Consider the following 25,551-nt stretch of genomic DNA (forward strand, 5'->3'; position numbering starts at 1 on the left):
GAAAAAATATTGAATATTCTTATTAAAACTTGAGCCAAATGACACTGTCTTAACCTCATGGCCAACTGACAGCTGTCAGATATGTTATTTGACAAATTACCAAATTTGACATTCGGTCGATGTAAATACGGTACACCATTTGAACGAGAACCAGTACTTTTAAACTTGAATGGAGCATTCTTCTTCCATCTCTTACCAAAATGTCTAACAATTCAACGAAGAATGTAAGTTATTAGCAAATGCTTTTACCGATGAGAAAGTTAACCCTAAAACCGTCCTTCTGCAAACCACCTTCGTCTTTGGGGGCACTCAGTGCCCGTAGTGTAATTTGTATGAAAAAATTAAAAAAATTGAAAAAAAATTTGGAATTTTTTCGATATTTTGAGAAATCTTGTGTCTAATCGTAAACTAAAGACATGAATGTGCGCATCGGGTCGGCAGCTACGTTTTGTATACTGTGCTGACAAAATAAGTTAATATTGGCTGAACAAATTTTTCCTAAATTGTATCACTTCGTCTTTGGGGCACTCCGTGCCCGTTAGTGTATTTTGTATGAAAAAATGGAAGTTTTTTAATTTTTTATTTTGAATTTTCTCGATATTTTGAGAAATATTGTGTCATTTCGTAAACTAAAGACATTAATGTACGCAGCAGATCGGCACCTACGTTTTGTTTACTGTGCTGACAAAATAAAAAGAAAAAATTGGCTGAACAAATTTTTGCGGTGCCTATGAATTGGACCAGTTTCATTTGCAAAATGGCATTTTACACTGTTTGCCTTTAAGTTTTCTCTGTTAAATTTATCTGAGTATGAGAATTCACATATAAATGAATAAAAAAAATGAATTGAACACGAGACATGTTTGTTGTGTATATGTAAAAGTAAATCAAAGCAATTCAATGCAAAACACCATTTCGGCAGAATTTGCTTATAATAAATTATTATTCTTATTTGAATGTCACACGGAACACCGAACAACGTAACAATTGTATATATGTTTGTATATGAGAAAAATCGATTCATTCGTGCACAACCCTTTTTTTACAATTCAGCAATTTTCCCATACAAAATATATGAAAATATACGTCGGGCACTGAGTGCCCCAAAGACGAAATGACCATCCTTTTTTTCCGGCCATTTTTTCGAAAACCATGGCGTGAATAGATGCATATTTTATATTTTTGAGTACGAACAGAGGCCGACAACACGAAAAGAATCGGGGTTTAGTGATGTTTGATGAAAAAAATTGATTAAATTTAGTTTGAAATTTTGCTTGATGGACGGTTTTAGGGTTAAATTTGGTGAAGAAAATCTCCAGAAAAGTTTGACATTTTTCATACAATACCTTTGTGTTTCGCCAAGAAAAACAGATAATGGCAACAAATATTATATCTTGATGAAAAGAAAATTGGGAAAAAAGTCTTCAATATTTGAGTGTTTTTAGCGCTATGTATTGATTGCTTCGAAATATACAATATTTTGTTTTGTTTTGTTTTTACAAATATGACGGATTTCAACACAATTGCAAGGTTCATTAAATTGATTGTTTATATCGAATGGTTGCTGACTACTGTATCCCAAGTCCACGAGGGGTCCCTGGAAAAATCCATGGGGGTCCCTGACGAAGTCAACAATTTGTCGGAAATGAGGATAGAATCGTTTTTTTTTTGCTCTTCACTTTTTTGACGAAAACCCCTAGCCAATCGAAAGAATTTTCTCGGCCAAAAAAAGTGAAGATAAAAAAAAACGATTTTATGCTCATTTCCAAAATTGTTGAGGGTTCCTAAAATTATTTTATAGGGGGGTAATTCGAACCCTAGGAACCCTCGTCATCACCTATGCTACTATGCCATGCATTTACAAAAAAGATGATTTAACCGCACGTTTGTGAACTTGCCCAATTTTATGGATTTTTGACACATTGTATTTTGAATTGAGCTAAAATAACATTGGTATATGCACAAAAAATGTTTGAAATATTAAAAACAATGCGTCGCAGTATTGTATTGATGGTTATTATGATTTGGAAAATAAATTTTTAAGTCTTAATTCCGAAGTTTGAGCATTCTTAATACGAATTTCAAAATACATAATTTCATTATCAAAACATTTTACTACAGCATATATAATTGAAAATGTTGTAGTATTCAGATGATTATATTTTCGCGTAATATTGATTTGTCTAGTTTTGGATAACTGAAAACAAAAATTATTTTAAATAATATTTGAAAGCGCATTGTGTTTAATATTTTTAGCATTATTTGTGTATTTGTTTGAACATTAACCGGAAAGAATTCAGTTAGATTAATCGAAATGCTATATATGTTACACACTAATTTTTTTTCTATTTTATTTCCATTGCATTACGATGTGTTAAAAGAAACTTTTATTACAAGGATGAAGAGTTAGATCATCACGGGTCCAGGTGCCCACTTCTAAAGTTCGTGCATTTTTCTTAATCAGAGTAATCGACTGCGTGTCAACTTTACAATGCACGATGTAGCCCGGAGAAATAGATGACCTTGTCTTTAAAGTTTTTTTTTGTTTAAATAAGTCATTGTTTGGTTTGCAAAAATGCGTGCAAAACATCTCAATTCTTCAACTAGCCATACAATAAATAGAATTCTATATAAATAATGAAGAAGGCAAACTGTGTTTCAAATATTGTGTGTGTATGTATGTAAGTATGTATTAATTTTTTTCTTCGTTTATTCTTTTTTTTTATTTTTTTAGATAGTTTAAATGTATTAATTGCTAGTTAATTTCACAGATAAATTCCAATTCCATGTGTCATTCTAGTTTGGACTTAAATAATTAACATAAAACTTTAACAGGTGTCATCACATTAAGATGATTGATTCAATATTGAGCACTTAGAAACAATTTAGATTCACCGTATTCGGCTCCTACGAAAGAATTAACTTGATTTTGAGAATATATTTGTAACAAAGATCACGATAACGAAAATACGATAGAGAAAATATTTTGTTTGTATTATCTAAATATTGTTTTTTTTTTTAGTTTTTGTTGTAAACGTTTTTGTCTTTTGTTTTTTTTTTTGTTGTTGTTGTTATATGTCATGTGCTGTCACTAATTGAAGAGAATTATGAATACATATTTTATTTGTGACAAGGCTTTTATTTTAATCTTTTATATAGATGACTATTCTGCTACTACGTATTCATTTCCATATTCTATCAGTGATATAATCTAGATTTGCACTTCACTTTGATGGGGTCAAAAATAAATCTCTTCTTCTTTTGTATTTTGTACAGACGTACAAAAATCCTATAAATAAAAGAAATAAAAAATATTTATTAAATTTATTCAATTTCGATTCACTTCGGGAACTCCGATTGAGGTTAAATTACTTGTGTATTCTTATTTGAGGTGGTGGTTTCTTGCGGCTTTTGCCGTGTATAATTATTGCCAATTGACGACGATGGTGTATCACTGATGTTGCGTTGCATTTGTTGAGTTATCGATGAGCTTGGAGATATTGCTGAAGATGATGCCTGCGATGATGGAGATGAATGGTATTGCTGACCAATACGTTTATATATTGACTGTTGTTCATGCTCTGTTGAGCCACTTGAGTGATTCGATTTCAAATCGTATCCATCAGAGCTGCGAAGTCGATAGCGATCAGGCAATTTGGGATATGTGTTTGTACTTTTTCAAAATGAACATTGAATTGGTATTAATTATTCAATATTATACTATATCTATTGAAAATATCGAGAGGAGAGTATGTTTTTATTCAGACATCACTCAGCCATAAGCGCTGAATAACATACTCTCTTCTCGATATATTTAATAGATATGTAGTGTAAAGTGTAGATGCCTACCGTGTTGCTGGATTGCCGCTTGGTGTCATATTAAACTGTTGAATGATTGCGGGACTACTACCAGTTCGTGAATGATTTGGAGTTATTACTTGGCTTTGCTGGAAAAATAAATGTAATCCAATCAATTTACCATACCACCATATTTGATCAAACACTCAATTGTTTAATAACTTGTGTTTTGTGCATTTTTAAAAAAAAAAAAGGTACCAAAGTGAATCAATTTGCACAATATCATAAACAGTTAGACTTACTTTTTTATCAGCTAATTTTAGTGGTAATAATTGTGTAACCCCGATATTGGGAGGTGATGCAAGTGAATTAGTTGATACGGATTTTTCAGACTTGGTGCTAAAGAAGAGAGAGAGAGAGAGAGAGTAAAATGAAAACAGAACAAAACATGATGAAAACAAAGAAGTGAAAAAAAAAAGACAATGTGATGTAGATAAAAGAATGTGAAGATTCGTTAGATGTGATTGATGGTGAATGTGAATAAATATAAATGTAGAACATATTTACCTTGAGTTTGAATTTGATGATAGCTTTAAAGGTAGCTGTTGTTTTATGTTTGACTGGTTGATTTTCGATGCGTTTGTCGCGCTATGTAAGTGAACGGGTGGCGTCTTCGATACTAATGATTCATTCATTATATAAAAAATATATATTGTTAACATTGGGTTGAAATTCATTTTTTTTTTTTTAATTTATTGAATGTAACCAGTCTATGTATTTCGGATGGATATCCATTCGAGATATTTTAGCATATCTGGATATTCAAAGCAACCGCACAGCGCCAGAGCGACGTATATGTGTATCAAGTGTCGCACGTACACAGTCACACTGTGTCTGTATTTTACGTGTAGCGACATACCGTAGATTATATGTGCGACGCACACAGCTCTGGCTCTGTGCAGTTGCGTTAAATATCCAGATATTCTAAAATATCTCGGATGGATATCCATCCGAAATACATAGACTGAATGTAACACATAAATTCATGCAATCCGAAGGGGAACGTCGTAAATATCAAACGAATTGTATTTCATTGCAAAATTCAGTAAACCAAAGAAATGTTTTAAAATTTGAAATTCAACTTTTCTCACAGTACAACCAGAGAGTAGAAAACACTACCGCTATAGTAATACTTATATAAACAGTGACTATCAATAGTTACTAATTGTACACATTTTTATTGTGTGACCACAACAATTACTGCAGGGCTGTTATTTTCACTCTGTCAGTGCACGCACACAGTAGTGTGCACACTCACACTCAATGTGCGTCGCACACAGTGCTTGTATTTTGAATGTGCACGCACACTTAGTTACAAATTTGCCAACCGCCAAAAATGTCAAACTTGTGACTAAGTGTGCGCGCACATGCAAAATACAAGCATTGTGTGCGACGCACATAGAATGTGAGTGTGCACACTACTGTGTGCGTGCACTGACAGAGTGAAAATTACAGCCCTGAATTACTGCGAACTCTAATTTGTACAAATGGTAACTATTGATAGGCACTGTTAATATGAGCGTATTAGTATAGCGGCAGTGTTTTCTACTCTTTGAGTACAAATGTTAAATGAAAAAAAAAATCACAATTGATAGCCTGATAGTAAAACCAACACTTAATTTTCTTATGCGTAAAAATAGCATGTATTTTTGTTTGGAGTAAAACAATATAACATATCATAATCGAGAGCAAAAGTTCAACACACAAAGTTGAGAGCAAAACCACGACATACTCAATTTTCTGTATCAACTGGTTCAATCAGAATGAAAAAAATCGCATTCCATATCATCTAAATCACGGTCTGGACTTTTTTCACTGTTTGAGTGCTCTATACCGAGTCTCCGAGAGTTTCATATAAACTTGCTATGTGATGCCTATTGAATAGTAAGCGAATACCAGTCTTGATTGAATCAATAGGCGTCATTTGGCTATTGCAAGGCGAGTTTATATGAAACTCTCGGAGACTCGGTATAAAGCACAAAAAGTGAAAGAAAACTTTTTTTTTTCTAAATTCTCGAACACAACTAAATGGTTTATTTTATTTGGTGTGATCAGAACGTAGGAATTTGCTATCTCTTTCACCCAAATCATTGTTCAATGCTATCTCGCTCGCACTGCATGTATAATTGTTTACAACGGACATTTTATCAACACACAACTCACACTTATATTTTGCTTCGCAATAAAATTATTAACAATGTATTTGGTCATCGCTTTGAGTTTTGTGTCGATGACTTTTATTGCGCAGCAAAATATAAGTGCGAGTTGTGTGTGAATAGAATGTCCATTGTAAACATTTATAGATGCAAGGGTAAGCGTGATAGCGTGAGACAACGACTTGCCATTTGCCAAGCAGGATTTGAGTGAAAGAGAGAGCAAAGTTTTCACAGCAAATGATATAGAGCATTTAGTGGTGTTCGAGAATTTAGAAAAAAAAAGTTTTCTTTCACTTTTTGTGCTTTATACCGAGTCTCCGAGAGTTTCATATAAACTCGCCTTGCAATAGCCAAATGACGCCTATTGATTCAATCACAATTGGTATTCGCTTACTTTTCAATAGATATCACATAGCAAGTTTATATGAAACTCTCGGAGACTCGGTATAGAGCACTCAAACAGTGAAAAAAGTCCAGATCGTGATTTAGATGATATGGAATGCGATTTTTTTCATTCTGATTGAACCAGGTGATACAGAAAATTGAGTAGTATTTGTAAATCGAAGAAAAAAAAATTAATTATTTTTTTCATTTTTCGCCATTTTTTACTATTTACATGGGAGGCTTGTATGAAACACACGAAAGACCGCTGGAATGACACTGTCGTATCACACGCGTATAAAAAAATCAATTTTTTCGGCGTAAAAACAAGATCCCGATTGTTGCGAGGAAAAAAAACTATAGACAAAATTGAGAGCAAAAACACGACATACCCAGCCTGCGGGCAAAAACAAGTAATCGATTTATTGTGTTTTTGCCCTCAGTTTTTTACAAACTCTTTTTGTTCTAAAATTTGAAAGTTCTCTATATACGCTGAAGAATTTGCATCATGTTTTTACGCTCAAGTTCTTCCATTTCGGTTTTACTTTTAGGCTGTGAATTGATAAACAGTAACTGCAATCCAAAATGCATTTTCTACAGCATGATCCAATAACAACAAATGGCTTTATTAAATAATAATGTATGCCGATCTCAAGCGGAATAAAAATTACAAAGAAAATTGAAAAATTAGCAGAACTGTTATTCGCACCGGAAAAGTACGGCGACTCTCTAGTACACGCACTTATTCCGTATAATTTTTCAAGTGTCGCATCCGAATATACATATGAAAAAGAAGCAGTTACAAGGAAAGTTGTCGCACTTTTGCGGTGCCCAAACAGGTCTGTTAAATGGATGGCAGATATGTATCCATTTATGGCTAATAAATAAGATAATTTTCATCAAAAAATTCTAAGATGTATGATACCACACAAATGAGTAAGAAACTATTATTGACGTTTTTGTACTATCATGATAAGGATGATGGTTCTAAAAAAATAAATCAAGTATTATCTTAAATTTTTAAATTTACTTTTTTTACTGGATGTGACATGGTAAGTATACAATTCTATGGATTTGTATTAGAGATTTGTGTCGAAGTTCGGAGAATTCGTAAATACTCTATTCTAACAAAGCATGCGCTAAAATGGGCGAACGGAGCCAAGGAATAGATTTTTTCTTCATTGCAAATGTTGTGCAAATCTAACTGGGTGCAAAAGCGGTGCACAAATAAAAAATATATATATATATATTTATAAGTCATATATTTCATGTCACACAAATGGAAAATGTATGTAAAATCAAACCGATAAAAAAAAGATACAAAAACAAAATATTGAAATGATTTATACCAAGATTCACAAGTTCTTTTGAAGATAAAAACAAAACCATAAAAAACTTCGTGAAAGTGATTCAAATTCAAACAGTAATTGAAAATGGAATTTGTTATAAGTGATATTTTACCTCTGGATTGAAAATAAACAATTATCTTTGGTATTAAATTGGACTATAGTTCAGATTTTTGTTCAATCATAGCTCCAAATTGATCGTTTGTTTTGTGTTTATAATTCGTCTTAATTTGAAATTGGTGGTTAATCATAGTTTTGCATTTAGTCTTTCGGTTTCTTTATTTTAAACGAAATTCGTCTCACAACAGACGATCGTAAATCTATTTGATGAATAGACAAATAAAAATGGAACTTGATTTACTGCATTTTTCTGCGATAATTAAATTTGGTTATTTGTTTCGTATTTTTGTATGTTCGATATATTAATTAATTAGGCTTAATTCGTTCAATCAATTAGAAAAATGAAACGAATGAATTATCTTATGGGGGAAGGAATTCGTACAGATTTCATTTAAACAGCGTTAGAATATGCGTTTTTTCTTTCTTTGTAGAAACAGAGAGAGAGAAAGAGATAGAATTCTATCTCAATAATATAAATTTTTTTTATGATAAGAAACATTAAACTTACTGCTGGCTGATCGCCATTTGTCTTTGCGTCGATGTTCAGCACTCAAACTATTTGAACCGCCCAAGTCGGTATGATCATCGACCGTTAAATTACTACAGCTAGCTCCAATATTACTATGCGGTGTCTGATGTCCAGCATCATCACTGCTGCTACAAACAATTGAGGTGGGTGATAAAGCCACATTGGACGACGATAGAATGCCTTGATTCGATAAAATTTGCATTTTCTTGTGTATTTCGTCACGTTGCTTCTCAATGTCGATTTGCTCATTGCGAACTTTTGTTTTCTGCGATTCTAAATCACTTCTCTGATCGTATAAATCTCTTTCTTCTTGTTCTTTTCTTTTAAGCCATTCGGTTTTCTCTTCTTGTAATTTATCTTGCAAGTTGCGCAACTCCTCCAATTGATCATTGTGGCGATACATTGATTTTGGATTTTCACGATGTGCATTCAACTGTGAATTTAAGCTAGCAATTGTAGTCATTTGTTGATTTACAATGGCCAATATGCCATATAAATGATGCGATGCTTGCAATGCCTCATAATTAATGTCTTTTTGAACCGAACTAAAATGGAATCATTTAAAATAGAAATAAAAAAGCATTTTATTGTGAAAACAGAACACATACCTGTTGCCATTGTTTGGATTTGTATTTATGCCAAGCGTGGTGTTTGAATTAGACGATGTAATTGATGTGTCAGTCTCACCCCATGAACATGAGTCTCGTTTTTCCTGATTGTCCCTATTATGTAAATTTATTGTCGTATTACTTATAGTTGAAATGATTGAATCATGCCAATTTCCCGGTGGATTTGTTGAAAGCTGATTTGCCGGTGGATGATAGTGATGAAGATGGTGCTGTTGTTGTTTTTGTCGACGTTCATCGAAGCCACCAAATCTATTATTCAATTCACATTCAAAATTCAATGAAAATCCACAACCGTTAAAATGTCATTATTTCACATTGTACTTACGTTTCGGCTCGTGTGGGCAACTTTGGTGATTGGTATTGGTCACTGTGACGTTCGCCAACTGAACTAAATGAACGTGACGGCAATTCATAGCCCGTTGCCGCTTTGTGCAAGTTTGATGCCAACTGGCTAATTTCTTGTATGGTATGAAATATCCGTCTGCATATCTCAACATTATCACAGTTATCTGTAATGAGGTCTTTGTACGATCCACAACTTGTTAAAAATGCTTCAGCTGAATCCGGATCGGAGATGTTACGAGCACCAGATTCCATTAAATAAGTAGCGTGTAATCGAACTTTTTCTTCTAGTAATAGCGCTTGCTCAATATCTTTCATACGTAATTTTTCTGAAAACATATAAAAGAAAATGATTTTTCATGATTTTTCATTTGAGAACATATAACGTATTCAAAAGGCGTACGACAGCAAAAACATGCTTTAAAAATTGAACTCAAAACACTATGAGTCATGTTTGTTGATGAGGTGTGAGACACACATTTCATTCGTATTTTCATGTGTGTTTGTGCTTATACACACCTCAATACAAAACAACAACGAATGTATCAGATAAGCCGATGGTATGAACGGAACAATTATCTTCGCACTTCGATTGCGACAACAGATAATTGTATGCTTATCGGATAAGATAAGAATTATTGTTGAAAATGATCAAATACAACAAGAGTGAATCTATGTGAATCATGCAGTGATGTTTGCTAGACTCTAATTAACCATGAATTGAAACAAACTTCAACTTGTTCGTGTAATAAAATTCATACAAAAAAACTAGTTGAAAAACATAAAATCACATCACAAAAGCAAATGAAGTGCACAATGTGTTAAAAGTGTTAAAAATGCGTTCCATTCATATAGTGTCTTTGGCACTTATATTCCATATGTATGTGGCAGATGTGCTTCAAGAACCAACTCAACGTTGTCCAAGAATGTGCATTTGTAATCTTTATATGGGACTTAACATGGCTAACTGCAGGTTAGTTGTTTTTTTTTTACGCCGAAAAAGAATTCACACAAATTTCTTTGCATTTTTTGTTCTTCAGTGGTGAACATTTGATCAGTGCCAATATAGAAATGTCCTCTTCAGTTGAATTTCTTGATTTGACTAATAATGACATCACAACAATTGAAAATAATTGTTTCAAGGTAAATCATACTAATAACCGCAATACAAATAATCATTTCTGATCAATCATCTCTTTGATTTTGCTTTTAAGGATTTACGACATCTGGAATCCGTGCTATTGAATCATAATTCCATAAGTTTTATTGAATTGGATGCATTTTCGCAATTGACAAAATTGAAAAATGTCGATTTGTCCCACAATCGACTGGAATCGTTTGATAGTCGCATTTTTGAGCAAAATTTGTATTTTACCAAAGTTGATTTATCCGGAAATAAATTCATGCATTTACCCAATGCTCCGATTTTAAGAAGCGCTTCATTAGAGGTTACAAATACAGAATAAAAATTTCTTTAAAGTGTTATTTCAATAAGCAATGGATAATATTTTTGTCACATAAAATTAGATACTGGATTTGCACAATTCGCAATTAACACATTTGCACGTAAACTACTTTGGCGAGTTGCCAAACATTAGGTATATGGATTTATCGGAGAACTTATTAATTGTTTTGAATTTGGCTGCATTCGCAATCAATAATCGTCTTCGTGACGTTAATCTAAAGAGAAATCGAATGAAATGCGACGAACAAACCGAAATGTCTATCATTTGGATGGAACGAAACCATGTTAGTGTTTCAATTGAAAATTGTCGTAAGTTAGACCATTAAATAGAAGAAGAACATCGAAATAAAAGTGTTTCTCTCTATCCATAGCAAAACAAGATATAAAAGATGTTCCACCCTTGAAATTTGAACGGATGCAAATGTTACCAATGTCAAACAATGTTACAAATGATTCGATTATTCCAGAAAAGACAACACCACCACCAGTGAATTTGAATAGCGTTTGGAAAATTCGAAATCATAGTAATCACAATCTACCAATACTGAATGAAAAATGCAATACCAATGAAACGACGGTGGTACATGCATGTCGCTTATTTGAAATATGCGTATCAAATTTGACAATGCTCATCGAAGAAGTTGAAGTGAAATTGCATCACGCCGATGAGCACATGAAAGAGAACGGTGCTTCAGTGAAATTAAATCCTGCATGGTATGATTTTGTTACAGTTCAAGTGGCTTTCTACGGTGGTCTATTCACTGGAACAATATTTGGTACCATCATGTTATTTACTTTAAAATTGATCTCGGACTGTGTGATGGTTTCCGATACGGACAATGGATCAAGAAGAAGAACAAGTAAGTAATGAATGTTGGTTTTAATAGTTGAAACATTTTGAATTTTGGAAACGTTGCATTTCGTTTAGGAAACCGTCAGACCAATCATACATCTGAATGTGATGAAATGACTCCATGCCATAATTCAACAGCGGAAAGGCGAACAATTTCGAACCGTCGAAGTGATACGTCGAGAGAAACGATCCAATCAAATGATCAACGCTCGCGACAATCATCCACATCATTTTTTGCTATTTTCTATGAACGACCCGTACGGCACCGCTACTATCGTCAAATCAATCGTAGTGCCACAAATTTAGTTCGACGATTAAGCCAAAGTCGACTTTTTCTAAATTCATCCAGAACCCAAAATGGAACGCTACGCGGTGTTCATACACAACGAAATCGTCAAGAGGCAACACACATAAACCGAGAAAATTCCGAACCACAAAATACGGCACACCGGATTTCTGTCAGTGTTCATTCTCTGAATATTTTGCATGATAACAGTCAACGTGAAATTGAAAATCGAACAAATGCTATTCGAATATGTTCATCGGAAAGTGATGTATTTGGTAGTACGGAACGAAGCGAAACACCTCCGCCACCATATAACATTGTTGCACATACATAACATTTACACCGCTTTTATTTTCATCTAAATTTGAATAAGTAGAGTATTTTTGTTTTTGATTTTGAATAAAAATGATGACAAACCAAAAACTACTTTGGAGGAGGTTCCATGCAGTATTATCAAAATGTTATGTCAAACTTACCTTGAAGTGGACTTCCTTCCAATGCTTTTAAATATATGAATTATTTAGCATGAATAAAAGCACAAAAGTGAAAATGTGTTTGTCATTAACTTTTCAATCGAATTTGATTAGAAGTGTTCGGAACTTTCAGATATATATATATATTTTTTTTCATATTATGTGTGTGTTTGTGTTAAATAAGCATGGTGTTTTATCTAATATATATTTGTGATGTTTTCAATTATATAACTTACCGATGAGCTCCCTAATATTAGCATGTTTTGCCTCTAAATTTTTCTGCCTTAGTTCTGCATTTGAATGGTCGTCTGGTTCTGTTTCTTCAAACGGACATTCTTGAACCGCCGCTCTATTTAACAACATCATCATCAATTAATTACCCTTGTAATTGGCAGTATTTTAATGATTTCTTACCGAATCGTTTTAATCCATTCCGTTTTGTCTTTCGGTTGTTGTACTTTAAGTTCGTACATTTCTGGATAATTGATATCAGTCGATATTATGTAAATGCTTCGCGATTCGCCAGCTTTTTCTCGTATCAATAACTTTTGCAGAGACACAACGCCAGCCTTTGTATCCGGCGCAAAAAATGTATACTTCTGATTTTGCTCTTGCAAAAATAGCAAACAATCGGTAAGTACAACAACTGTAACGGGTGTTTCAAGTGATTTGATGCGCGGCGTAACCAATGTTGCCAAACCTTCGAATCTATTAAGGATATATAAGAGATGATCATCATAAATTTTTGCATTAACGCGATTATTAATTTTTATTGTAGTATTACTTTAGTTTACGGCTCATATCCATGATATCCGATTTGCGGAATTTATTATTTTTGAACATAATCGTTGATTTAGCATCAATACGCTTGAAAATGTCTAATCGTCGATCTTCTTTGTTTCTCTCCGCCACGCACGCATTCACATCATCTAAAATCTCTTTTATTAATCGTTTGGCTTCCTCTAATTTTACGCGTTCAAATTCATCATTGCCAACTTTTTTTATTTGAGCATCGATTAAAATGGGATATTTTGTTAAACGATGTGACACCGACAATGTAAAACCATTCAGACCTTTCCGTTTGAGCAACGGATTCGACTCTTTATATTTGTACCATTCTGAAAATCGTTGATCGCCGGTTTGATAGCTTTTGATTGTGTTCAACGCTGTATTGTGGTTGGAACAGTATTCACCTATATAAGAAATTATAGACACAAATAATAAAAGTAATACACCATTTTCATCGCATTGATCAACTTACCATATGCGCTTATTAGTTTTTCCGATTGATTTGAAAAGAAATCAATCATTTGGTCGGCAATGCTATCAATCACATAACTTTTCTTCTGTTTTTGGCGCAACTTTTTTAGAAATCTATAATAATTAATGAAAAATCCATGCAATTATCTATTATTACGGTTGCTTTTCTTTAAATTGCACCCACCCCGTATGAAGATCAGTTAAATCAGCTAGACGCGGAAAGAGACGATCTCTGTTCAATTGATTGAAATGACGTTCCAGACTTTCGACAAACACTTTTTGGATCAACAATAAATTCTGGCAGTGTTGCTTCTCTGTCATTATGAACTCGTAAATGCATTCCTGACGTTCGATTAGCTGTTTGACCAAATTCATTTAAAATTATTGAAAGTATGTTTTTAACATAATGTGTATGACTTACGTTCAGATTTGAGGACCGTACCTGTTTTTCTCGAAGTGATTTTTTCACTTCATTTGGAACTGCTTGTATCCATAGATCTGGTTCATTTTCCAACATCAATCCAAGAATTGTTTCACCACCCAAGTCTTGAGCTGTTATATGCGGTTCGTGTAAGAATTCATTCGGAATCAACGGTGTCTCATCAGAATAACTAAATCAATAAAACGATTCAAACGAAGTAAAGGTAACGTTTTAGTTAAAATGTTGAACAAAAAATGGAAAATCTCATCGGGACCTCATAATTATGTTAATTTCAATGAGTTAAGCGACCGTTGCTTTCAAGCATATTACAAATAATTATTTAAATGGAATCAATAACATAACATTATCAACACAAAGTCGCATGTCCGAGGGACTTTAAAACAAATAACTTCGTCGATATCAATAAAAATGTGATGTAAGGTGTAAAAACTAAAACCGGAGCTCATCGTTGAAAGTGCTTATAGGACTTTTGTGAGACGGTGTTGCTTATGTGTTTTTGTATGAGCAAAATATGTTTTTATTCTTCAAATATCATACTGAAAAAAATATGAGTGCATTCAATGTGCTCGTAGATTTTTGAATTCGTTTGCATTAAAATTTTTAAAGTTTAGACATTGGCATGCCAGCAGTGCAGTTCACTGATTTGAAAGAAAAAAAAGACTAAAATATTTCGCCTTTTTAAATATCGTTGTAATTCTGTCTTTCAAAATACGATGACATTGTACGCATCAATTTTTTTCTGTCATGCCCTCATGTAATTTTTTTTCGATCCATATTTTCTCATTTTCTATTCTAGAAATCTCCATGGACATGCTTTTTGAAAATAAAAACGATTAGATTGAAAAGGATGGGAAAAAATAATTAAATGAAAGCCATTTATACTTACTTTGCATGATCATGATTGTGTCCATCATAATAATCACGGCCTTGGTCATCAATTTGCGAATTGTGATGACTACGAATTTGATTTTTCGATTTAATCGTGTATTGTGCGATTGTTTTATTTTAGTTTTGCGCAAGCATATGAAAAAAAATCAAAATAAAATAAAATATAATAAACTTAGAAAAAGTGAAGTATTCAAAAACTTGAATAGTATGTAGAAAGTAGACAAAATTACTCATATGGACATTGCACGCGGTTTAATTGAAACATTGAAAACTACAAGTATTTAAATTTTAATTCTAATTTGATTATCCCAAATTGAATGTGACACTTTTCGTGAGATTTTATTGAAATGAAACACAACCATCATAAAAATTGAGATGTTTTATTTGGCGTTGTTACACTTGAATGAAATCTCGGGAAAAGTCTCACACAATCATTCTCGGACAACCAGTGCCAATTCAGCTGTAAATTTAAAATTGCAAACAAAAACATTTCATAAACTCGCGACCCATCAAAGTCCATATTCATTTTTCAAAAACATTCCGAATGGGGTGCTTAACGAACATGCAAAAAGCAAGCTATCTTAATGTGCAATAACTACATAGAAAATGAAAATGAGGCCATACCGGCGAGGAATTCACGCAAAAGGAAAATTGCCAATAAAAAACCAATTGCAAAAGGCCAAAAGAAATTGCTAAATTGGGCGAGGGAGCATTAAACTGACTTGAAATCTAGTCGAAACTAAAGGAGCAACGACTTTTTTTTTACAAAGATTTGTAATTGTTATTACAACAACAGATGCATAAAAAAAAGAATTATGTTGCTTCTTTTATTTTCAGCTCGATTTCAGGTCATTTTAACTCTCAGCCATTTACTATTTTCGTATTTTTCGCAAGTTTTTCTTTTACTTAACCATTTTTTTTGCAATTATTTTTCTGTATACAATTGTTACTATTGAGTGGTTCCCAAGGGAAAGAGCCATTTCATTTATTATAAAATTCGGGGCTGAAGCCAACCGATTAAGTAAAGTATATCTCGCTAAAATCTATTAAACAAGGATGTTGAATAGAATGGTTTACTATTTCGTTGTAGGATATTCTATTTTCTATAGAATATTTTTATGTTCGAATTATAGCTGATATTGCATATCAGAATTGGCAGCAACGTTAAAGTCCTACATATTATCATAGATTTTGATTGAGGCGACGCAACAAATATTTATTTTAGGCAAATTGTTCGAAAATATGCCACTTGGAATTTGCAAGCATGGTTAACATATAGAAGTTTTTTTAAAAGCAAAACCATAAGAAAACAGTATTGTTTTATTGACATTTCATGGTGACATGTTAATGGCAGTAATGTGCGAAGGGGGGGGGGGGGTTTACCCCCCCTGTGATTTGGATGAGAAAATTTTTTTCGCGAAAATTATTCGAATTTGCTAGGGATTTTCGCCTCAAAAAGTGACTTCCAAAAAAAAAAAAAAAAAAAAACGAAAATTTGTTTGATTTGCTAGAGAATTTTTGGTTTTTGAAAAATCACCCCCCCCTGTAAAATGTAGCTCGCACATTACTGGTTAATGGATATTAAATATTTTCTATATAATAATATTTTTTTTTTATATTAATAGAATTGTGAGGATCTTGAAAATAAATTCTATCATCGAGTCAATAAAATCAAAAGTAAACCATAACGAAAATACCACAAAAATTTATGTTTAAAGGTGTTTTTATCGAAGGATGAAACAAAAACAAAATAATAAAAAACGGTATTTTCTCGAGAAATATAGTAAACAAGTGATCTCTCGATTTTCTTCATATTTTAAGTGAATTTTGTTTTGAACAGGCGTTATCAATACTATCATTTTATAGTTTTGGAACATTTTATTTCGTTGAGAGTGTTCGTTTGAAGGTTTTTAAGCAGATTAAAGCAAATATGACATGCATACAATTTCAACTTGAATACTTGATACTTAAATACAGAGTGAAATTTTATAAAGTGCCCCACGGATAATGCGACGAAAAAGAGATGACGAGATACTGGGAAATTCGAGTATTTTCGATAGAAATCTGGGTAAAAAAAGAATCATGACATTCTCTGAAGGGAAACTGTAACTTTTAAATGGTAATGAATCATTATTAATGATAATTTGCTGAAATATGTCATTGCATAAAAATGAAAAGAATGCTGTGCCATTCGAAGGCAAATTGAAATTTTGCAGATTTTCAAATTAACATCTGGTATCACATGATGGCTTATAAAATTTCCGTTGAATGCACATTATAAAATTTCCCACTGTAATATAATATTTAAAAAACAAAACAATCGAAAGATCAAACAACTCTCACTGCGTATTTATTCTGAAAATCCATTGTATTAAATTCCAAGACAACGAAAGTTCTTAAGGCCATAGTTTAAGCAATGGCTATTATACGATTTGTCGAATAAAAATATCTAAGTCTCATATACAGTATAGGGAAGAGAGTTAGAATAAAGGACAGACGAAGACATACAGGGTAGAAGATCAACAACATTGACAATAGTATTCAACCATGATGGTTGGTTGAACGATGGGGTTTGAGTGGTGGTGGTGGTTAAAGCATCGGAAAATATATAAAATAGAATGCGAATTATTGAAATATTTGGAGAATTTTCAATAGATTGTTTGTTTGATGAATAACGAATTTACAACATACAACTTATACCCCTACTTTTTATAATAGATCAATACACATTTAATTGTAAGACTGCAAGAACAGGAGATATAACAATCGACTCGGAAAAATATCAGATCCACATATCAAGTGTGGGTTTTTTGTTTAAATGTAGAAATTAGATAATAGTATAGCGGAAAGAGTAGGCAGAAAGAAAGAAAAACCAATTCAATTATACTGAGGAAATTGTGTGGAAAATGAAAATTAGCTAACAGTGTGACATTAGTATGATCATTTAACTGTGTTACAGTATTGTAAACATAAATAGAAGAAAAGTCCAACGATTCTTGATGTATTAACGTATCATTGTTTAAATAAAGAAAAAGCAAAATAAATGTTCAAACATTGAGTCTATAATTTTGATTTGAGTTTTTAGAGAAACGAAATTAACGACAAGTTGATGGCAACAAAATCAGTATTGAAATGTTAAACAAAAAGCAAATCAGAGGAAATTGTGGCCATTTTCAATTTTCATCACTAAATCGATCAATGAATTTGTACAAGTTCTAACAAATGCAAGAAAAAAAACTTAACACACTTGATGAATGGTTGAATTGTTTTTTTTTTCTCTGAAAGTCAATGAGGTATTTAGTTGGTTAAGATTGATGTGCTCATTTTCTTTCTTTTTGTTCTAAGAAAAGGGGCACATTGAATTGGCCAATTTACACTCTTTGTTTTGAATTAAAAAATAAAGAGAAAAAGAAACAGATGTAAAAAAAATCTTGTTAGAGATGCGCAAAAAGATAGAGAAGTAGAAAAGAGAAGGACAGCAGAATAAAAATGTAGCCGATACAGATAGAACGTAAAATGTATCTGTATCGATGATAACACGGATGAGATAGAGATGTAAAGAAGGGTGAATTCTCTTGCCAAATGATGAATTCTTAGCTATTTTTTTGTTGTCACTGTTGTTTTTTTTTTAAGTTTTTTTTTATTAGTTGGTTATTTGGGAAGAGTGTTACCTATGATGTGAGACCACACCTAATTTGTTTGCGACCAATTTCCAATTATTCCAAGGTGAATAACATCCTGTCATTTTCTTGCCGCTTTTTATTTCATTCGTTTTTTGCGGATACGATTGTTAATTGTTAGTTAGTTTTTTTTTGTTCAAGTTTTTGATATAACATCCGGTTTGTAAAAATTTAACACGATTTGGACGCCATTATTTGATGTCAGAATTGTCAGATAAATACGAACGAGTTTCAGAATTTGTTGTTGGTATATGGGTAAATGACATTGATTTTTTTTTATTAAGGATGTGTCCACACACAAAAAGAAAATGTTGTGTTAAATGCGAAAAAAAAGAAACACAAAATATTTAATTTTGAATTGCCATTGAACATTTTTGTTGATAAAAAGAAATTTAAACAAAACAAAAGTGTGAGAAGAAAAAAAATCGATCAAATTAAAATGTTTCTTTTATTAGCTAGCACAGAGATTTTATATAAAACGAGTTAAAGAATCAAATGAAATGAACAATTGTAAAAAGGAAGTGAAATTCCAACGAGGGGATATGATTTTCTTTTTTCAATTATTTAGGATTAAAATGCAATCGATTTTTTTATTCAAATTAAAATGGTTTGCAAATTAGCGTAGCTTCAAATGATTCTTTGGTTTGGCCTAACTAATCCGATTTGATGGAAAACTCTTTTTCAAATGGGGTTATGCTGTTATCCTCATCGATTAAGTTTTTTAAAAAAAAAACCATAGGTAGCTAGGTGGCTCGCTCAAATTTATATACACTGTACAATAGTCGATGAGTTCAACAAATTCACAAGTGCCAAAGCAACAAATAGTTACAATCAAAACAGCCAAGCCGATGATACCTCTATTAGGCACCTCTATTAGCTGCATTATAATAAATTAGCATTATTCAAAAAAATGTAAAGGGTTTCATTGCAACGGGCGCAATGCCAGACACAAAGCCAACGCAATTTACACTTTACTGATATCTCAATTTCGTTAAATTCGAATGCATTGCAGAGCAATCATCAACATGAGTGGATATAAATGTGTGCGATAATGTTTAAAATTTTACTAAAGTGCTAATATGATTTATTTATTCATTTATTTATTTTTTATCGATAAAACTCATTGATCTATCAACAAATGTTATTCGAACAACCACATATCGAATGTTTATTGGGCTAATTTGCACTTCTGTAATGCCTTTTTTAGCAAAAATAAAACTTCCATTCACCAAACTTATCTAAAAAAAATATTTTTTTTTTTTTGTTGAACCAGAATGGAAACATATTTTGCAAAAAGTAATGTCGAATCAAAGAAAACAACAAATATCAATGAATTATGTAAAATTTATAAGTCGAATAATGAGGCATTGTCATTTGTTTGGTGGGAAATGATGTAACCAATAACAAAAAATATGGTATCATTTAACCTATTTCATAAATAAATAAAATGCCAGTTTATACATATATATTTTTGAAATCAGTCAATTATTGTTCCACATACTGCAATGCACATTCAATTTCATATTAATTGTTGGTATTTTCAATTGGTCTACTCAAAACCATAATACCATTAAACCAAACGCATGACAATCAGTTGCTTTTTTATGAAATTATCAGGTATAGTGTGTGAGTGTGTGTGAGATTATGGTTCCGAAATTGTTTTAAAATTATGTTCAGAAAATGTTGAGCAAAACATTATTGAATAAATTAAAATGCAAATTTGAAAAATAAAATGAATTTTAAAAAATTAAATCAATGTGAACGAAAATTAAATAAAAAAAAAAAGAAATTTTGAGCCAAAAAATATTCGAACGGTAGAGTATCGAAATTAAATATGTAAATACCTGCTGTTTGAGGCTTTCTTGCTGGAGCTTTTGCTATTTTGTTGATTCTGCATTAATCCATGATGTTTCAATAGTATAACATGTCCAAGCATGGTGAAATTTTGTATTAATCGAATGCAAAAAGACAAAGGACACAAGTGAATAATATACATTTTAGTAATGAAACGATTTTTAATTAAATGTAATGGATTTTTTTTTTTTTTTTTGAAAAACACTGCACAAGTAATACCTTCGTCAATTTGGCCTTGCATTCCGATGTATGCTCCTTGTAAGTTGATAAATTAATTACAGCACCACAACCTGAATGAAAAACGATACATTTGATAACGAACATTTCCATTTGTATATTGGAATCTCTTACCATCGCAATTTGTTGATTGTCCTTTATTTTTCGATTTATCTTTTTTCTTGCGGAAGAATAATGATGGCCGTTTCGTTGGCTTCGCTGGATGATCATACACCTCGCTTTAAAAAAATATATATAAAGAAAATAACATTGCATCAACCTAATATTTTATCAATTCTTCTTTCTTCTTTAAAGCAATATATTTAATACGCAACTTAGATGAACTCGTAATGGCATATTTAAAAATTCGACAAAATTGCATTCATATCAATCATAAATGTCATTAAATTAAACCTTCAATAACAATCAAATATTATTATAAATGTTTTTTATAAAATCAAATATAAAATATTCTATGAAGCATTCTCATTTCTTTAAATCGAAATTGTTAATGAATTGTCAAACATGCATTTAGAACAAATTGTCATAATTTGATTGCAAAATAAAATTGAAAGCAATTAAGCATGCAAAAATAATTGATCAAAATCTCTGTTTTATCAAAAAGTGAATAATAATTAAATATAACCAGATAGGTTCTAAGATTTAACAAAAAAACTTGCAAAAACGTCATTTCATTCAAAAAATGTAAGTTATGCACCCATCTTTTCTAATAACCACACACGTCTTTAAAATATTGTCTTTTTCAATTGTTAATTAACAAATCTTTCAATCTTAAGACCCACATATTCATTACAAATAGCCAACTTTCCATAAGAAACGCATTGAGTAAATGTATTTTGATTGAAAGATTTGTAATCATTGGTAAAACAATAGAAAATAAGCGAAATACAAAATGCTCTGTATTCAATGTATATGGGCCAATGTTAAATGTTATGAAGCGTGTTCTGTTGTAAAAAATATGGTTTTAACAAATTTGCATCATCATCATCACCTAGCTAAAGGACCCTAGGTACTTACATTTTATCGCGAACACAGAGCAGTGAACGGTCATCTTGATTGTCATCTTCACTATCCGATAGGTGTCGAGATCTGTCCGTTTGTTTGTTGATTTGATTTAGTTGGTATTGATTATCGTGTGGTATGTGTGTATGTGTAATGAGAGCGGTGACAATGGGACATCAATTTCCGCGGAATAATGTTTTGATGTTGCATGTTTATACGGGTTACATTCATACAATTGATTCAATTTAGGTACGTGGTTGAGTTGTCAAGCAAATTATAAAAATAACATTGTTTCGGAAAATAAAAGAAAAGAAACACTTAAATGAAGCGAGCGAAAAATTCAATCTACTAAATTTTTTTTTATATATTCATAAAAAAATCGCATAAAAAATGTATTGAATGTGATATTTTGTTTTAAATTTTAAGTTTGAATATTAGTGTTGAGAAAATAAAACGGCAAAAATAAGTTCATTTGTTCGTTCGTTCTGGATTATGCACAATCTTCGAATATTCACCGAATAAATGTTAAAATGATCATTTTTAAAAATAAATCGTTGACAGAATAGAATTTTTTGATCAAATTTTGACAATTTATTAAATAGAATAAACTTTCATAACAAGAAAGCCAGTCTTTTACAGGGTGGGCCAGAATAAGTGTCGCTATTATATATGCTCAAAAAAAGTATTGTTTTTTTACTAAAATTGAACAAAAACTTAATTGGGATTTAGAAGAGGGTCCCAAATTTTAAATTCATGTTTTGGTTTTGATTCTTCCTCCATTTGCACGGACCACCAAACGCAAACGTCGTAAAAACGATTTACACGCGGCACGCACCATTTTGATGGGAATATCGTTCCAAATCTTTACGATTTTCTTTTTGAATGCATCCAATTTTGTAATTTTCTTAATCTTCAGATCATTTAACTTCGATTGCATGTAGCCCACTCATCTTTGTTCAAAAAATCAGTTTTCGCTTCACATCGACTGTTCCATGTTCCTTGTATCGTTTTATGGTGAGCTGAATAAATCTCAAATTGATATTGTCGCTCTGAAGCTTCCGAAAAATATCAACTTGTCGCAAACCTTTTTTGTGCAAATTCAAAACTAGTTGACTGAAACGTCAATCCATTGCTATTGTAAAGTAAACAAGAACTGCACAATACTGTGCATCGTCACAGTGGATTGCACAAACATGAATAAACATAACGGTGAACCAAAGGGTGATCGGAAAGCATTGTAGTTGAAATTACGTAGGTGCGAGAGAAAGCGACACTTATTCTGGCCCACCCTGTATACTTCAATCCTATGAAATCAACCTCCATCTCCCACTGAAAGTCACATAAGTTGATATTCGTAATGTGCATATAAATATTATTTTGTGAAAAATGTATAATTAAAAATGATTATATATTCACATTAAAAAGTAACATTAATAAATTCCGGTCTGAAAAACCCATAACGAACGAACCAAACCAAATGTCTCATTAAAATGATTGTGTAAAATACTTTGTAACGCAAATAAATAAGAAAGCATAAACCCATCATATGATGAAAGAAAAAGTATAGCAGAAATGAATATCGTAAAATCTACGCAAATATATGTGCCAATAAAAAAATCTTAAAGTATTTGTTGTGCAGATAATATAATATTAAGACGTACGCAAACGTCCATCATTTTCATCTTAATAATTAATTAGGGCATACCACAAACATCGATCAGAACAAGAAGTAAAAAAGAATGAATAAGAAAATTATCTCGAATAAATTGATAAGTGAAAGAGAATAGAAGAGATCAGTCCTGATTTGTCTCTTATTTTTGTATTTGGCCGTTCAATAAACACAGCAATTAAGACAATAAAAAGAAGAAGAAGAAATATTTGAATCGAAAGTGAATGAGTTCATTTCTGTGCATACAAAAACTACTCTACATTTTCTTTATTTGTATGGTTTCTACTGGCAATACTATCATCACACTTACGTCGGCACGGTATGCTCCTCTTTTGTGCTCTGGTTACGAGCCGGTGCTATCGATGGTGTCGATATACTTTTTTGCAATGGCATTCGATTGCACGGTATTTGTGGCACAAGATTTCGCTTCAAATTCAAACGCTCAAAATCACGCTGTTTTTTATTTGTTGTTTTTTTTTGTTTCATTGCAACGAAGAAAAAAAAATTGAAACAAAAAAATAAATGTCAAAGGGTGTGAAATTTAGCACGATGTTTAACTGAACGAATTATGAATCATTGGCTCGTACTATTTAAAGTGATAAACAAATAGCAAAACATAAACGAAAAAAAAAAAAAAAAAAAAACAAATGTTCGTGCTCTTCAATCAATCAAGCTCGATTGAAAGCATATCTAGGCTATTATTCTTTCGTTAATATAAAATGGTTTAAGTTTGAATGAAAATTGAGAAGATTGCGAAAACTATTGTCACATAATAAATGAACGAAAATAGCGAGCCAAATAATAAAAAAACAAACAAGAAAATATGAAGTTAAATTAATCCATACTGCTAATTCGGCTTCATTCAGAGAATGCGTTGAAATGCCGCCAGTGCTATTTCGACTGCTACGATTGTGCAGTCGTTCAGCTCGTAACGATTCCTGTTCTTCACTATCAAGACTCGACAGACTAACACTGCACACAAAACATAATCCAACATGAATACACACAATTTGGGCATTTTAATAATGTTGGGTTGTGGTCGTCAAATATAGGTTGGGAACACAGAATAATTAAGAGATTTTTTTTTTAATTTGTACATCGGCCAATTTTATTCCAAGTGCGTCGTGAAAGGTTTTTGTTTAAAAGAAACCGGGAAAAAAGAAAAAAGTACACATTTTTAAGTTTTTATGTAAATGAATTGACCATTTTCTATCTACAACTATCTTAAAAAAAACTATCTAATATGAGAATGAAAATATCGGAACCGAATATTAATTCGTTGGCATATGATGAAATAGGTATTGAATGAACTTTCGAGTAAGTATTGGCAAAAAAAAATGTATTGATTGAAATAGCTGGATGGAAATGTTTAAATTTGGTCGAAGTGCCGTAAGCTTCGTTTATACTGTTTTTATGCCATTGAATTACAGACCATATTTATATAGTTCATAGGCTTTTTGCTATTTCCTTTTTATAGCATATTTTTTCGCCGATCGATATGAACTCATACAGAACAAAAAAAAAAGTATGTTTCTATTGATGAACGAACTATATTTTTCGAATTTTTCTTCATTTAAATATTGAAAATCGGCTATCAAGTAAAAAATTGAGTACTTATAAGCGCATTTATTTGCTTTTTATCTCGAAAAATCATAAAAAGTCGTTTAAATGAACTTTCCTTCGTGGGATAATATGTTTTATCGCGGATGTATACAACTGAATATTGCGGTCGCTTGACTTTACAATATTTAAAGAATCGAGAACGGTATTCAATCGGTAATATTTAGCGATGATTGAAAACCATTTGAATGGTTGAGAATAATAATGAAACTTAATTTTTGTTCAAACTGAAGTGTCCCTTCGGAATATTTCCAATAAAAGTGTCCCAAGTTTGTATATAGTTTGCCATATAAACTTGGGACACTTTTATTAGATATATTTCGAAGGGACACTTCAGTTTGAACAAAAATTAAGTTTCATTATTATTCTCAAGCATTCATTTGTTGAATACAACCAAAATTAAGTTGATTATGAAACATCTTCTGATGTTCAATTTTAAATATTCGCTGAGCTTAGACTGA

General features: G+C 31.8%; 2 protein-coding genes across 12 annotated transcripts in view; one reads left to right on the forward strand and one right to left on the reverse strand.

The window, feature by feature from the left end:
* Positions 1-1,769: 1,769 nt before the first annotated feature.
* LOC116349846 (rho guanine nucleotide exchange factor 18) overlaps positions 1,770-25,551 on the reverse strand; it is a 36,398-nt gene continuing 12,616 nt past the window's right edge. The window contains exons 9-30 of one of the 11 annotated variants that reach the window (XM_031781458.1): positions 24,316-24,442; positions 23,781-23,923; positions 21,817-21,888; positions 20,914-21,017; positions 20,782-20,852; positions 20,553-20,599; positions 15,027-15,095; positions 14,141-14,309; positions 13,883-14,055; positions 13,700-13,812; positions 13,223-13,631; positions 12,853-13,146; positions 12,675-12,787; positions 12,442-12,465; positions 9,345-9,690; positions 8,999-9,268; positions 8,370-8,935; positions 4,366-4,477; positions 4,101-4,197; positions 3,850-3,947; positions 3,373-3,673; positions 1,770-3,289 (exon numbers count right to left, since the gene is read on the reverse strand). In XM_031781458.1, coding sequence (XP_031637318.1) covers positions 3,239-3,289; positions 3,373-3,673; positions 3,850-3,947; positions 4,101-4,197; positions 4,366-4,477; positions 8,370-8,935; positions 8,999-9,268; positions 9,345-9,690; positions 12,442-12,465; positions 12,675-12,787; positions 12,853-13,146; positions 13,223-13,631; positions 13,700-13,812; positions 13,883-14,055; positions 14,141-14,309; positions 15,027-15,095; positions 20,553-20,599; positions 20,782-20,852; positions 20,914-21,017; positions 21,817-21,888; positions 23,781-23,923; positions 24,316-24,442 — 3,769 coding nt within the window. In that variant the 3' untranslated portion in view covers positions 1,770-3,238. Of the gene's footprint in view, positions 3,290-3,372; positions 3,674-3,849; positions 3,948-4,100; positions 4,198-4,365; positions 4,478-7,856; positions 8,062-8,369; positions 8,936-8,998; positions 9,269-9,344; positions 9,691-12,441; positions 12,466-12,674; positions 12,788-12,852; positions 13,147-13,222; positions 13,632-13,699; positions 13,813-13,882; positions 14,056-14,119; positions 14,310-15,026; positions 15,096-20,552; positions 20,600-20,781; positions 20,853-20,913; positions 21,018-21,816; positions 21,889-23,780; positions 23,924-24,315; positions 24,443-25,551 lie in introns of those variants that run through there. The other 10 variants (XM_031781484.1, XM_031781449.1, XM_031781501.1 and 7 more) reach the window with 10 other exon arrangements.
* Positions 10,025-12,539, forward strand: LOC116349897. Its single transcript, XM_031781542.1, has 6 exons — positions 10,025-10,334; positions 10,402-10,504; positions 10,576-10,809; positions 10,889-11,135; positions 11,198-11,686; positions 11,755-12,539. The coding sequence occupies exons 1-6, from the start codon at positions 10,198-10,200 to the stop codon at positions 12,297-12,299; spliced, it is 1,755 nt and encodes a 584-aa protein (XP_031637402.1). The 5' UTR covers positions 10,025-10,197; the 3' UTR covers positions 12,300-12,539.

Source organism: Contarinia nasturtii, unplaced genomic scaffold, assembly GCF_009176525.2.
Source record: "Contarinia nasturtii isolate CC-2019 unplaced genomic scaffold, AAFC_CNas_1.1 Cnas_scaffold_129, whole genome shotgun sequence".
Lineage (NCBI taxonomy): Eukaryota > Metazoa > Arthropoda > Insecta > Diptera > Cecidomyiidae > Contarinia > Contarinia nasturtii.